The 15,616-nt window shown below is 44.5% G+C and overlaps 1 protein-coding gene across 1 annotated transcript in view; it reads left to right on the forward strand.

The window, feature by feature from the left end:
* The first annotated feature begins 225 nt into the window (after nucleotides 1–225).
* MEI1 (meiotic double-stranded break formation protein 1) overlaps nucleotides 226–15,616 on the forward strand; it is a 66,899-nt gene continuing 51,508 nt past the window's right edge. Inside the window, exons 1-11 of the mRNA XM_082349750.1 lie at nucleotides 226–415; nucleotides 3,548–3,671; nucleotides 4,509–4,559; nucleotides 6,616–6,689; nucleotides 7,971–8,076; nucleotides 8,602–8,805; nucleotides 10,015–10,145; nucleotides 10,986–11,100; nucleotides 11,922–12,038; nucleotides 13,026–13,125; nucleotides 13,253–13,387. Coding sequence (XP_082205876.1) covers nucleotides 245–415; nucleotides 3,548–3,671; nucleotides 4,509–4,559; nucleotides 6,616–6,689; nucleotides 7,971–8,076; nucleotides 8,602–8,805; nucleotides 10,015–10,145; nucleotides 10,986–11,100; nucleotides 11,922–12,038; nucleotides 13,026–13,125; nucleotides 13,253–13,387 — 1,328 coding nt within the window. The 5' untranslated portion in view covers nucleotides 226–244. The remainder of the gene's footprint in view (nucleotides 416–3,547; nucleotides 3,672–4,508; nucleotides 4,560–6,615; nucleotides 6,690–7,970; nucleotides 8,077–8,601; nucleotides 8,806–10,014; nucleotides 10,146–10,985; nucleotides 11,101–11,921; nucleotides 12,039–13,025; nucleotides 13,126–13,252; nucleotides 13,388–15,616) is intronic.

Consider the following 15,616-nt stretch of genomic DNA (forward strand, 5'->3'; position numbering starts at 1 on the left):
CGGCGTGGTAAAGACGAATTCTTGCAGGCTCCAAGAGCAGCTTGGGGCTTAGAGGCACGCTCTTCCGACTCCTGCGGCGCGTCATCCGCCCGCAGAGTCCGCTGCTCTCCTGAGACTGGCTGGTATTCGGTTCGCGCAGGCGCATTACCCGTCTCCCCACGCACCCGCGTCGAGCTCTGCCAAGTGCGCTTGCGCATAAACTACGCGGGAAAAGGTGCTGCCGTGGTAGAACGCAAGCGGAGAGATGGCTGTGAGGGAGTCGGCGGCAGGCCTTCCCGGGCCCGGGAGGGACGAAGAGGCGGCACTGCTCTTCGAGAGGGCCCATTACCGGCACGACCCGCGGTGGCTGCTGCCCATGTCCCCACGCCTCTGCCTGGCCTGCGCGCTGGAGCTGCTGCCGGAGCCTAGCGTATCGGTGCGAGCTGGCATTTCCCTCACCAACCGGGCGGGAGCAACTCCCTTCAACCGGACGCACCTTCCCCGAAACTAAGCCGGGCCCACCCGCCTCGTTAAATCTAGCCCCTAAGCAGGCCCACCCCCTTACCGGCCACGGCGGCCTACCCCGCAGACCGCTCAGCATCCCCTTTACAAAGGAGGCCCAGACCCTGGCTCTGCGCCTCAAGTGGGCCTACCCTGTCCGCACTAAACCCGGGGCTCCCAGGGCCCCCAGCCTAGACTCACTGGCACGCGTTCCCACCTTCCCGTAAGCCCTTCTCTCAGCTGCCCTGCCCTTTGCTGACCCTCTCTCCACTTCTCCAGGGTTTAGCCTTCGCTCAGGCTCCCTCCCATTTGAGTCCCCGCTCAGCCTGAGGGCAAGGCGCGCGCACCCTGGGGGCTTATTCCTTCGCTTTCTGATTGTGCGAATGGGAGGAGGGGGCTCCTTGGGCTCTGTGGGGGCAGGACGAGTGGAAGTTCCGGCCGAGCAGGAGTGGGGTGAGGGGAAGAGCTTTCTGAGAGGCAGAGCTGGCTGAAGCGTGGGCTGCGTGTTCCTTCAGTGCCTACCCACCTTCGCAGTGAGTTTTTTGTCCGTGGAGACCTCCAAGAAGAGTTTGGGAGATGACTGTTCTCTCAGAGTCACAGGGCTGGAATTGTTGCCGTGGGTGGGTAGGGGATGAGCTAGATCAGCGGTTCTCAAATTTTTGCTCTAGGGATGGCTTTACACTTTTTTTTTTAAAAAAATTATTTATTTATTTTTGGCTGTGTTGGGTCTTCGTTGCTACCGGGCTTTCTCTAGTTCTGGCCAGCGGGGGCTACTCTTCGTTGCAGTGCGCGGGCTTCTCATTGCGGTGGTTTCTCTTGTTGGGAGCACGGGCTCTAGGCGAGCGGGCTTCAGTAGTTGTGGCACTTGGGCTCAGTAGTTGTGGCTTGCGGGCTCTAGAGTGCAGGCTCAGTAGTTGTGGCACGCGGGCTCAGTCGTTGTGGCACACGGGCTTAGTTGCTCCGCGGCATGTGGGATCTTCCCCGACCAGGGATCAAACCCGTGTCCCCTGCATTGGCAGGCAGACTCTCAACCATTGTGCCACCAGGGAAGTCCGGCTTTACACTTTTTAAAAGAGTTGAGGACCCCCAAAGAGCTTTTGTTTATTTACTATATTAAAAATAACAAAAGTTTAAAGTATTCATTTAAAAATAATAGTAGGGCTTCCCTGGTGGTGCAGTGGTTGAGAATCCACCTGCCAATGCAGGGAATACGGGTTCGATCCCTGGTCCGGGAAGATCCCACATGCCGTGAAGTAACTAAGCCCGTGCGCCACAACTAGTGAGCCCGCGTGTCACAACTACTGAAGCCCGCGTGCGTAGAGCCTGTGCTCCACAACAAGAGAAGCCACCGCAATGAGAAGCCCGTGCACCGCAACGAAGACCCAACACAGCCATAAATAAATAAATAAATTTATAAAAATAATAGTCCATTACATATTAATATAATTCTTTTTATTTTGGCAAAATATAGGTATTGATAACATACAATTTACTATTTTTAGTGTACAGTTCTGTGGCATAAATGATTTAAAAAATAAAAATAACTATTTTCAGAACAAAAAAGAGTGCAAGGAATGTCTTTGTTTTACATTTTTGCAAATCTTTTTAATGTCTGGCTTAATAGAGGACAGCCGGGTTCTCATATATTTCTGCATTTTAGCTGTTGTGACATGCCCCCTTTGAAAAATACTGTACCCTTGTAAGAGAATAAGTGGAAAAGGCAAATAGCATCTTAGTATTATACGGAAATAATTTTGATCTTGTGGATCCCCTGAAAGTGTTTTGGGCACCCTCAGGGATCCGAAGACTATACTCTGAGAACCGCTGGGCTAGCTGGTAATGTCTGCAATATCACTGAGGCTAGAGTTCTGAGGCTGCCATTGTTAGACAGTGAGAGATAGAGATGAATAAGACAATGAGGTAGGGAAGAAAATAAGAGAACACATTCCTGGGAATTTAGAAGGTGGACATATTTGTGGTCAAGTGCTGTGTGGGATAAGGAGTGAAATTAGGAAAGGTTTTTTAGAGGAGGAAGCATTTGAATTACGCTTGAGAAGATGGGTAAGATTTGGGCTAGAGGAAATGAGGGAGCTTTTTCTAGGAGGCAAGGATTAGCAAGGATGAGTTTGGGGAGGTAATCAGAATGTGTTTGAAGGGCAGTTGAGGGAGGTGAGATTGGAGAGCCAGGGTTGAGATCAGTTCCTTTAAGAGTTTGAATCCAAGCTAAGGAGCTTGGATTTAATCTGCCAGGTGAAGGAACGTCATGGAAATTTTTTGAGTAACTCATTTAGATCACTAGCTTAATGCATTATGTGGGAGGAATTGGTGAAGGAGAACAGGAGACTTACACAGTTTAGAGGCAATAAGAGATGCAACTTCTCCACCTTTTTTTGAACACACTTTTCTTAGCTTCAGTTTTCACCAGTTGAAGGGGTGATGTAGTCAGTTGTACCCATGCTCCAGTTCTATCCTCGGTGCACACCCCTTTTTTGACCTAAGTTTTGCTATTGTCTTGAGTACTTTGCACAGCTGCTACCCAGTTCCCTGTGTAGGGAGGTGAATTGAGTGTGAAGATTTATATCTACATTGAATGGAAGAATGAATTTTTCTGTACCTACCTCAGTGAGGCTCATGAATGGTCCCCGGTATCGCTCTCACAGACTGTGGAAAGAGCACTGACCTTGGACAACACCTGGTTGGACACTTAGATTTGAGTCCTTGGGAAGGTGTCTGAGCCTCAGTTTTCTCATCTCCAAAATGGCGATAATAATATCTGTTTTTGCTTGCTTTACCAACTCATTAGGCTTAAATGAGCTATTCGACAAAAGAGTGATTTGTGAACAGTAAAGTGCTATGTAAATATACTTTATTAGGAACCTTCGCTCTTGTATAATCCTTTGTTTGAACACATGGATTCCTGTGTGTAAATGATGCCCTTTTTCATACTCCATAGTTTAGATGATCCTACCAGTATTATCTTGTAATTATATTTGGAAATTACACTTGTTTGGGTTCAGAATGGCTGAGACTTGGTTGCTATTGAATATTTTTCTTCCTCTGCTCCAAGTTGGTGCGCAAGAAGCACGTGCTGTCCGGCTTCCGAGATGCTCTCATGAGGCATGCCTCCCTGGTCATGCAGCTGGTGGCTCAGGATCAGAGAGTCTGTATCCACTTCATAAGCATGCTTTTCGGTGAGATTGAAAGGAAAACTTGGCATGAATTTTGCATGTATACCTTGTACATTTGCTTTTGGGGTCTTGGAGAAATGGTCTTGGAACCACAGTTTAGACTTTTTGCGATGTAACAGTTTAACTTACTAGTAAATTGTTTTGTCATAATAATGAAGAAATTGTCCCCTTTCTAAGATACACGATGCATTGTATGTTAACTGGCTTTACCACAGCTCAGAGGTTAGTAAAAGTGTGAAGATGAATGTAGGAAATGTGTGATCTTTCAAAAAGTCCAGTCTCTGTGGTCTTTGAACAGGATTAGAAGTCAGATCTGGAGTCTGCTGATCTGAGTGTGACCCTGATTGAGTTACTTCTTCTCTTCTGTACCTTAGTTTCTTCATGTGTAAAATGAGATGGATTAAAAGGTCCCTTCTTTTAATACAATTATAATGTCCTATGGAATGAGCCCTTTTAGGGAGGAAGGGAGCTAATTCAAATTGGGTGCTTTTCTCTGCTGGAGGCTTTTCAGGCTTTTAACTGCCAGGACAGTCTTTTAAGGGAGAGAGGATGATCCCCAAGGCTCAGGGAGGTCTTAGCTAACAGCTGGCAGAACTGGAATTTTACCCCAGGTCTGTTAGAGACTCCAGAACACACAGTTTTTGTGCTGTGCCACACTGACTACTTTTATCCTTTTAAAGCCAGAGTGGGTTACTGAAAATCTGGGGTTTGGTGCTGAGGATAGACTTTAGCTGGGACATTGCTTAAAGCTGCTGTTAGTCTTAGAATTCAGTGTGCCTTTCTGGATTTGTTTCTCTTTTATCTGTTAACCATCCCCCTCTTACCTCCCTCTGCTCCAAGGACTATTATGCAATGTAGAGGATGGGAGTATAACAGACCTCTGTATTGAAGGTAAGATTAAACTGTGTGTACCTAGCATTTGAAGCTGGGGATATTAGCCTGAATTGCAGCTTTGATTATTTGAGACCTTGATGAAATGTTCCATTTTAGAGACAGATAAAGAAAATTCAATTGTCAATCATTAATTCTGCATTTCTTTCTTGGGCACCTACTCTGTGCCAAGTACTGTATCAGACACTAGGGTTGTATCTGACATGGTCCCTATCCTCTAAGAGTTTACAATCTGGAAGAGAGATTGTCTGGTAAATAACAAGGGCTGATGAGTGCTGTTACAGAGACATGTACAAAACTCTGTTTTTATTACATTCATATTGGTTGGTTGGAAGTTGTCTGCACATAGGTGGTGGTTAAAGCTGTGGAAGTGCCTGGGTTTACCTATAAAGGACTCAAGAAGAAGGAAGACAAGAGCATTGGAATGAGAGGATTCTTTTCTTTTTTTTTTCCTTTTTTTAATAAACTTATCCATTTCATTTTATGTTATTTTTGGCTGCATTGGGTCTTCGCCACTGCACGCAGGCTTCTCATTGTGGTGGCCTCTCCCGTTGCAGAGCACGGGCTCCAGGCACGTGGGCCTCAGCAGTTGAGGCACGCGGGATCAGCAGTTGTGGCACGCGGGCTCTAGCGCGCAGGCTCAGTAACCGTGGCTCACGGGCTTAGTTGCTCCACAGCATGCGGAATCTTCCTGGACCAGGGCTCAAACCCATGTCGCCTGCATTGGCAGGCGGACTCCCAACCACTGCGCCACTAGGGAAGTCCCTGGGATGAGAGGATTCTTGCCAAAAGAGCAAGAACGGTATCAGGATATAGTCACGAAACATAAACCACACAAGTTATTTGAACAGAAAAAATCTTTAAAGAATTATTGACTAGGTAACTGAAGGCAAAAGCGAACCAAGTTTCACCGAGGTGGCAATTTTTGAAAACAGCTTCCACCCCTAGGGATAGGGAAACAAAGGGAGAGGTTGGAATTATTAAGACTTACAAGTTTGGAGGAAGGACCCCATACGTGAAACACAGACCTCTGAGGAGAGGATGCGGCTTGGCTGCTGCTGGGTCCATGACTATCCAGACACGCAGTTAGCAGCTGTAACCGCTAGCAGCTGTGACAGATAAGTCAATATGACCTGTATGTACTTTTGCCCATCTCTCAGTCTAGAGAATGTGGACAGAGTACCCCTTGAAGGTCTGACAACTGGCAGGGGTGGGGAGATTTCCCTTCACCATTTTCCTCAAGGCCACTCTTGAGTGGGGCTATAATTCTAAAGCCATCTGCTCCTGGTTGGTACCAGCATAGCTTGCAGAACCCTCATCAGATCCCAGGAACTTCAGTGAGGTGGTGGATACTAGATGGAGATTGCAAAACTAGAGGGAGAAGGACTTGCTCCTTCCTCACTGTTTCCTGTTTGCTTCCTGCCTTCCTGTTTCTGTGAGTGTTGTCCTAGAATGCTTCTTTACCCTGCAGGTGGCAGAGCCTTCCCTCAGCAGCAGCCAAATCTAGTCTGCAGCTTTCCCCACACTTGTAGAGCCAGCCTCTTCTCTACTCCTCCTCAAAGACACCAGCAGAAGCATCACAAACAGTTGTATAGAAGGTCAGGTTTGGGGTTGAGCGATAATATTATCGCCGATTATTGGCACAGGAACTAACTCATAATTCTGTTTTTTTCATATATGAAGTAGCAAATTCTGAGGAAGGAAAAAGGTAGAAATAATATAGTAGTTTTCAACCTTGGCTTCACAGTAGACTTACCTGGGAAACTAAAAAAGTATCCAGATGCTTAGACTCTTTATCTAGAGATTCTGATTTAATTGGTCTGGGGTGGGACTTGGGTGCTAGTTGTTTTTTCTTTTTTCTTTTTTTAAGCTTCCTAGGTGATTCTAATGTATAGCCTAGTTGTCAACCATTGATGAAAAACAGTGAAGAATGGGGGAGATAGAAAAGACTAATGCCGATTAACACAAGCAAATGACTTTGATTAGAAGGGCTATGAAGAGTGAACTCTGGGCCATGGGTTGTCTTCTGATTAGTAATGTTATTGTGTCTGCTCAGTCCTTATCCAGCTTACAACTCAGCTGAAGTTAGAGCAGACCATTCATTGCCTGCTGGATGAGTGTCACAAAGAGGTCAGTAAAGTAGCTGTTGGTTCTTGAGTACCCCTCAGAATCCTCAGATGTCAGAGCTGGGTCAACCCTTCTTTGGATAGATGGGGAGATTGAAATCCGGAGAGGAAAAGGGACTTGCCTGAGGTCACTGAGTCAGTGGCAGAGCCAGAGCTAGGGCCTGGGTCTTCTGCTCCAGTACTCTTTGTAGCTTCTTTCCTTCCCTTTTCAATCTCCCAAATGCTGCCTCCGTGTGCTGAAGTCCATTTTCTGGCATAATCATCCATGGCCATTCTCTATATCCTCCTAAATATAATACAGATTTCCTTGATGAATTTATTAAGGAAATATGTTCACTATGTCTTGGCTTAGTATTTTTGTTTGGTTTATTTTGTACTGAAGGCATTTGGTTTTATCAGCATCTAAGGTGAACACTGAAAAGGTATATTTAACCTGCTTTCTTCAGTGTAGTCACAGATATCAGTTGAACAAGCAGCTTCTGCATTGTGTTTAAGATTTAGGGATAATATCAGAGTCACTTTTTTTTTTTTTGCAAAAGGAAGACAAATGCTCATTTAACACCATCAAGAGCAACATTTAATTAGAAATAATGTTAAATAATCATGTCATTATAATTACTTGCATGTGGTTAATATATGATTGAATTTATAATTATATATATCAACATTTATCATTATGATTATGCCACTTAACATTTTGAGCACTTTCTGTATGCTAGGCACTATGTTGGTACTTTACATGCACCATCTCATTTAGTCCTCCCAACAACCCTATGAAGTTGGTCCTATTATTAATTCCCACCAGAAGAGTTAAGAATCTTACTTAAGGTACTACAGCTAGTCAGTAGAAAAGGTGAAATATGTACTATTGACTCTGCCTGTAAAGCATCAAGCATAGTACCTGACAAATAGAATGTTCAGTAATAGTAGCTATAATAATGATGATGATAATCAATTTTTTTTGCAATGAACTAGAATTCCATCTTTATGATGTTCCCAAATTTCACCTCCCAGTTTCTGGCTCCATAAGAGGCAAGATATGCTAATTCTAATTTAGTTTAACAAACATGTACTGAGGACACTGAGAGGAATCTGACTCAGTCCCTTTCCTTTGGGGCTTCCCAGTCCAATAGGGGATATAGACACTTAGCTAAAGAGGCTGATTACTGACTGTGGTGAGAGACACATGCAGTACAGGGTTTGGTGTGGATAGGGCAAGATGAATTTTGATGGGAGATCTGTCCTGACCCTAATTTATAGAGCAGAGTATGTTCACTCTCTGTAGCTGTGTAACATGCCCTCCATGCGAGGCAGCCTGGCCACCCTGACCCTCCTCGGCAAGTTGGTGGATGCGATCCCTGCTCTGGCAGACAAGCTTGTGATGGAGCACAGTGAGTGACCTCTGGGGAAGAGCTACCACTACCCTTTCACCTGTTTTGATCACACTTCCATCTGGGTGGTCCATCCACTGTGTACATCTGGGAAGTCATTACTTTCCTTCTCTAGGCTTTAGTTTCCCCGTCTGCAAAATCTGCTCTATGTTGGCCAATTGGAAAAAAAAGTGTTTCTCAACTCTGGTCTTGGGCTCCTTCAATTCTTTTTTTTAACACAAAAGAATTAAGTACCTACTATGAGCCTTCCTTTCAGGTGGGAGGAAGAATTAATTCTAGAATATAGAAGCACTTTTTTTCTATCAGTAAAAGCAAATAAATATCTCACAAAGTATTTATCCAAGGGTAAATCACTTAACTTCTCTAAGCCTTGGTTTTCCCTTTTGATTAAGTTCCCAGAAATCATGTATTGTGGGGGATTGTAGGGGATTACCATCACTATTCCATTCAGGGCAATAGTTTGGAGTGTCATCTAGCAGTTGACATTATGAGGTTCCCCTGGCCCCTTGGTTGTTTTCTGAATAGGTGACCTGATGGAACATCTGTTGAGAGGTTTAGTATACCCCAGTGAGAGGGTGCAAGCTTCTGTCTGCTACCTTTATGGGAAGCTGTACTCCTCACCAGTTGCAGCCGAGATGCTTTTGGGCCATTTCCGGGAGAAACTGTGTCCTCTCTTCCTTTCCATCATGGATGGTGCCCAGACAAAGGAGCTAAAGATCAACTGCTTGGGTAAGACATGGGACTGGAGAGAAAAGAGAAAGCTTTTGAGGTTTTGCTTGAGGATTTGAGATATTGGCTCACTAGTGGTGGGGAGGTTTGCTGCTTTGCAAAGGATGGAAGCTGTGGGTTTGGTAGATAAGAGGCACAGACTGTGAAAGATGCCTAATGTTGGTGTGGTATCCTAAGAATGTCATCTTTGGAAGGAGAAGAGGAAGAAAAGTGGGACAGCAATTTTTTTGCCTCTGGTCTTTATTGCATGCCCTGGTGCATCCTGTACTTGCTGCCAAATTAATCTTCACACTGCATAGCTTGCATCCTGTCAGTCTCCTATTTGGAAAATCATCTATGGCTCCCTCTGGCCTCCAGAGTGAAGTCCAAGTTTCTCTGCTTGTTATTTGAGGCTCAGTGTACCCTTTCAGCCTCTCCTGTTACTTCCTTACATAAATAAACGAGATCTATCAAATGCTTTTGAGCAGGGAGCTTTTGTATTTTGGATAGAGCAAATGGGCTCTGTGATTGGTGACTGGGTGAGGACCTGTTTCAGAGCAGGAGCTACAGGGAAAAGCATAGTCTGTGGGTAACAATGATCTCTTTTCACAGTTTGGGCCAAGAGCTCTGTTATGACTAGTTCAGCCACACATAAGAGAGTGTTCATTCTGAGACAGGCCCTGTTCTGGGCTCTGGGGTCATAAAGATGATCAAACCCAGGCTCTGATCTGTGGGAGTTCATAGCCCAATGTGGAGGACAGATGTGGACAGAGTCCATTGTGGTACGTGCTTTCATGGAGATTGCAAAGAAAAAGGTGGGATTCTATTCAGCATAGTACTTGAAGTCCTAGCCAGAACAATTAGGCAAGAAAAAGAAATAAGAGGCAGAAGTAAAGGAAGGAAGAAGTAAAATTGCCTCTGTTTTCAGATGACATTAACTTATATATAGAAACCCCTAAAGACTACACTAAAAACTGTTTAAACTAATAAATGAATTCAGTAAAATTGTAGGATACAAAATCACTTGTGTTTCTATACACTAGCAACAAACAATATGAAAAAGAAACTAAGAAAACAGTCCCATTTACAATAGCATTAAAAAGAATAAAATACTTAGGAGTATCTATGGAGACATGAAGAAGTTTCTAGGGGATGTCGGAGGAGCTGCCTTGGGTGTATTCTGGTGCCTATGCTCCTCTTGCCTCACTTCCCAACCCCTTTGTTTTCTAGGTTTGCTGAGGCAGCTGCTGAAGTATGACCTCTTTGTGTCCATGATCATGAACAAATCTGTGCTGGTGGAAAGTACTGAGAGTGTTGAGGGGCCACCAGGAGAGACCTCACTGCCTTTGGTGCTCAAAAAGGTAGTTGTCTTGTGATTCGTGGTCTCTGGGTTCAATAACAAGAGAACCTGAATGCTTCCTGGGCCTTTTTCCTTATCCACCACTCCTTCTATCCAGGATTTCCTAAGTATTTTCTTACTGGCCAAAACAATATGCCATTAGAAAGCTCAAAGTTGGTTTTCTTTCAGTCATGAAAGGATAAGTTAAAACCTGTGCCCAAGGTTTTAATTGGGAGCTGGCTGGTTATAGAGGCACCCTCTGCCTAGCACATACCAAAATTCTAGATTCCCAGAAAGAAAGTAGGAGTGGGTTCAGCATAAACTGCATTGCTTGTGCAAATTGTTTAGTCACAGTGAGCCACTTTTACCAGTTCTTGGAGGGTTGGGAACCCTCCTGAAATTCAACTTCCCAAACCGAGTGAGTGGCCAACCTTGCAGGCAGGACTTTCTAAGGATAACAGTCTCAGGCCTGCAATGTTAACTCTTTTCTGTACATTCTTTGAAGCAAGGCTCATAGTAGAACCTTCCCTTGTTATGTCCCAGGCTTGTTGAAACATCAAAACCAGATGAGGGCTGTGAAAGTACTTTTGTCAGTGAAGGCCTGAGCCCTTCTTGGGGGCGATGTTAGTGTTCTTTGAGTGCCATTGTGTTCTTTTGTTCTGTTTCTCTCCTGCTGCTGTTGACAGAGACTCCTTTCCATAATCTATAACTGCTCTCCCTGAGCACCATCCTTATGCCTGGCACCTGTAGTGTGTGAGGGATTCAGAGACAAATCAGGCTCCTGCCCTGAGGCATTCAGGCTGCTTCCCTCTGGTCCTGTTAGTGGTGTGACTGTGACACATTTTGCTGCCTGTTTCTGCAGCTTCTTCTTTCCAGGGATGAGACTCTGCAGGTGGCCAGTGCCCACTGTATAACTGCAGTACTGCTGCACTCACCAGCGAAGCACGCCCCAGCCTTCATCCATGCTGACATCCCAGGTAGGAGGCCCCTTCTAACTTTCTCCTCTGAGGACCCCAGAGTTGTGACTGGAGACCCTTGAGTAGCAGCAGCAGCAGTCTTGTTGGGGATTCTTTGATACACATACTGGAGGGATGGTTGGTGGCATGTTCATTGTGTATGACAGACTCTAGGAAGTAGGCCTCATGAAGTCTGAATCCTCTTGCTACAGATTTCTAATATGACCTTGAGCAGTTTGTTACTGAACTTTGTCACTAATTTGACCATCTAGGAATAAACACCTAGTGTGGGGTGGTGGAAAGATCTGTGGACCTGAGAGGCAAAAGGAACTAATGTGTCTTGAAGGTTTGTTATGAGCCAGGAAATATGCTCTGAGGTGCATTGCAAATGTTGCCACATTTAGGTCCTCATCTTTGCTATTTTATGAATAAGGAAATTGAACTAGGGAAGGGAAATAACTGGTTTAAATCAACAAGACTTGGCATTGGCAGAGAAGGGATACAAAATCAAGGCTGTCTGGCTCTAAAACCTCTTTTCTCTGTATCATGCTGCTGCCCATCCTGAGAATTAGGGGACCTGAGCTCCAGTCCTGCCTCTACCACCAACTGTTTCTCTCTAGGTCTCAGTTTCCCCATCTATTAAAAAGATAAGGTTAGACCATAAGTCTGAGGGCATTTTCCAGGTTTATCTGTGAATGAATGATCATGTCTCATCAAGAGGGAGTGTGAACAGATGAAGTGACAGGTGTGAGATGCTGAATAAATCCAAGGCCCTAGCATTAGTTAAGGGATCATGATTACACAGTTGTCATTGATTGTTTTCTCCCTCTCTCCCTGGCCAGAGTTCCTCTTTGAGCATCTTTCCTCTTCCAGTGAAGTGCTTGTCTGGTCCAGCTACAACTGCTTGATACTTCTGGCAGAAGAGCCACTCTTCTTTTCCAAGTGCCACACGGTGTACGGTTGGTATTGTGGGTCCTGTACTAGCTCTGGCTCAGGTGGACAGCACTTTTAAGTTAGGTGGCAACAGCAGTGACGGGGGGCCGGCCTACACCTTGGAGGGGGGTGCTGGTCTGGTCATTTCCATCAGCCCAAACTCATTACCAGACTCCACATGCAAGCAGTGATATCCACACAGTTCTGCTCTTCATTGATTGGCAGTATATACGTTTAGCAAGAGAAGGGCCACTAAATGAATTCCTGTTGCACCTTCAGAGCAACTTTACTCAGCCTTGGATTCAGTCTTTCCCTGCGCCCCAGATATCTGTCCATCTAGTTAGTCCTGAAGTTTTGCTGATTGATCCTTTCAAAGTTTTTTGAAACTGTCCCTTCTTCTTTCCTGGTGATACCTTCCTTGTCTGGGACTTTTTATATCACATCTAGATTTTTAGACTGGGCACATTTAGTTATTCATTTTATATTCTGTGTTCTTATTCTATGCCAGGCACCAGGCTGGGACCTAGAGATTTAGAGATACATATAATGTGGTCCCTGTCCTCTGGAAGGGGAGGGAGATATAAACAAGCTTATTAGGACTGTGCTAGAGGGGAAGTACAAGACGTGTAGGAGCTCAGGGGAGGCCTATAGCTCTGCCTGAGTGGACCAGGGAAGGCTTCCTGGAGGAGTGGATGTCCTACCTGATTCTTTGAGGAGAAATAGGAGTGTGTGTAGTAGAGAAGGTGAAGCTCAGCCAGTAGGTATTGACTAAATACCTTGAATGCCAGGGTCGTGCTATGGGTTGTGCTGGGTTTGGGGAGATAGAGATGAATCAGATAAGGGCCTGCCTTCAAAGATCTCACAGTCCCGTCCCATCAGTTCAACTTGTCAGGACTGCTCCATGAGGGCTGCTAGCAAATATGTGCTGTCCAGAGCCTCTCATCTCTCCTGGAAGGCAGTAAAGAAACCAGCAAGCCCTGATCCCTGGCCTCTGCCATGTCATTTTGTGGTAGGGATCGAGTCAGTGGTGAGGAGCCTACAGGGAATCCTGAGGATGAACAACACCGAGCTGCACAAGCAGGGCCTGCTGCTCTTTGCTCAGATCCTGACTCGGTGAGCAAAGTAGTGGAGCGTCAGGCCTGTAGGGGACAGACTGGAGAAGGAAAGAAGTGAGGTATTTATTCCTGGTGGGGTCAGTGATAGGAGTTCACACACTCATTTCTCATTTACAATTTCTCAGGCAGCCAGAGGAGATCAGGCTGTTCACAAGCTCAGCCATGTGCAGAGATGCTGGCCGTGCCCTCCAAGAGGCAGTGAACAGCCCTGTGCTAGAGGTGGCTGCTGAGGCAGTGAAGGCCATTTCTGCCTTTCTGAGGTGAGAGACCCAGACAGGCTGAACTTTCCACCCCTGCATGTACCCGAGGGCCTGTCAAGGCCAGAGCAGCTTCCAGGGGATACTTGTCCTTTAGGTCAGGGAAATTTCATTGAATTATTTCTTCCGCTGCTCTATTTACTCTGTTCTGTCTTCCTGGGACTGCCATTTGGATGTTGGGCATCCTGGATTGGTCACCTGATTTTCTTTGTTTTGTTTCTTTCTTTTCTTTGTCTGACAGTTTTTTATCTTTTTGTCATTATGTACTAGTTTCCAGGAGATTTTCTTGACTTTATCTTCAACCCTACTATTGAGTGTTTTATTTCTGCTTTCATATTTTTAATTTGGAAGAGTTCTTTCCAATTCTCTGCATGTTTTTTTAAATAGGATTTTATTCTGTATTTATTTTGTGGATGGAACTTTTTAAAACTCAGTCATTTGTTTTAGTCCAGACCTTGCCCCCACTTCCTTTCTACTAATTTTTCCTTCTGCCTAAAATACTCTTCCCTTAAATCTTTGCATGACTGGCCTCTTCCCATCATTCAGGTCTCATTCAGAGTGTCCTTCCCTAACTGACCCATTTGGCTATTACAGCACCTACCAGACACTTGACAGTTCTTATTTATTCATTTGTTCTGTGTCTCCTCCACTATATAAGATAATCTCCAAGAGATAAGGGACCATGTCATTTTTTTCACTGCTGTATGCCTCACTCCTAATAGATACTCTGTATATGAATGATGTTAAAATGGATGGTGAGACTAAGCGATCCTAGGGTCATGATGGGAAATCATTCCTTAGTAAGATGCTTGATATCTTGAAAAAACTAATGGAGGAAACCCATATTTATTTATATAGAAAATTTTACTTTGTTTCCACATCCTCCCTTTTAAAAATCTAACAAAATAATATATTTAAGCGATAAAAAATAAAATACGCACAAGGTTTATAATGAAAAGGAACAGCCCCCTGTCCCCACTTCCTAAAGGAGACTAATTTTAACTCATTTTGGTTTTAGTTCTGGTGATTTATCTCCCTAAATCTAAACAATATGCTTGTAATGCTATTTCTTTATTGTCAATTTAGAACATTATTCACTGACTTGCCAATAAGAAAAACAAGACTTAGGTCACATTATTTTGTCTTCTCTACACTTCCTTGGCATTTTTGCTAGTTACTATCTTATGTTAATTTATGTTATGTTTTCAAACTTTTAAATAATATACTTAAAACTTGTGTTTCTTGTTCCCTCAACTTGAAGCAGTATCTCTTGATGCCCTACTTGGTTAGCTGAGTATATTAGCACCCCAGCTCTTTCTTTGCCTTCTCCTCCTTACCGTCTACTTCTCAATGTCAGCTGTACCTTTAATTTTATTTATTTATTTATTTTAAAAGGAAGATCTGGGGAGTGAAATGTCCACTGGGGACTTTATTTTATTTTATAAGTTTGTAAAATTTTATAAATTTATTTATTTATTTTTGGCTGCGTTGGGTCTTCATTGCTGCGCACGGGCTTTCTCTAGTTGCAGTGCGCAGGCTTCTCGTGGCGGTGGTTTCTCTTGTTGCAGAGCATGGGCTTTAGGTGCGTGGGCTTCAGTGGTTGTGGCATGTGGGCTCAGTAGTTGTGGCACATGGACTCAGTAGTTGTGGCTTGCGGGCTCTAGAGCGCAGGCTCAGTAGTTGTGGTGCACGGGCTTAGTTACTCCACGGCATGTGGGATCTTCCCGGACCAGGGCTCGAACCCCGTGTCCCCTGCATTGGCAGGTGGATTCTTAACCACTTCGCCACCAGGGAAGTCCCTATACCTTTAACTTTATATTGTAAAGTTTGTTAACATTTATAGTCTCTTCTGTAACTATATTTAAGTCTTTGTCACTTGACTCTAGGTTGCTTCTAAAAATTGAAGAAAAGAATAGCATTTACATTTTAATGGCATCAGTTTGTCTCTTTTCCCCTTTTGTCCTTTCCTGGATTTGAATCTCTAAATCTGGGGCATGAATCCCAACAAGGGTGAGATGAGTAAACCAACAGGGTAACAAAGGCATAGAGTAAGAGCCAGAGTCAGTCAGAAGTTCCCATGCAGAGCTGGAAATCTCCCAGGAGGTCAGTGTTATGGGGGACTGGTAGCCCCTTTAGCGCCTTTCAGGCAGGAGGTAGTATTTGAGCTGTGCTCTGAGGGATGAGAGAGATCTAGATTTGTGGAAGGACCGGGTTGGCCAAAACATGTAGGTA

The sequence above is a fragment of the Balaenoptera borealis genome, assembly GCF_965194805.1.
Source record: "Balaenoptera borealis genome assembly, chromosome: 13".
NCBI lineage: Eukaryota > Metazoa > Chordata > Mammalia > Artiodactyla > Balaenopteridae > Balaenoptera > Balaenoptera borealis.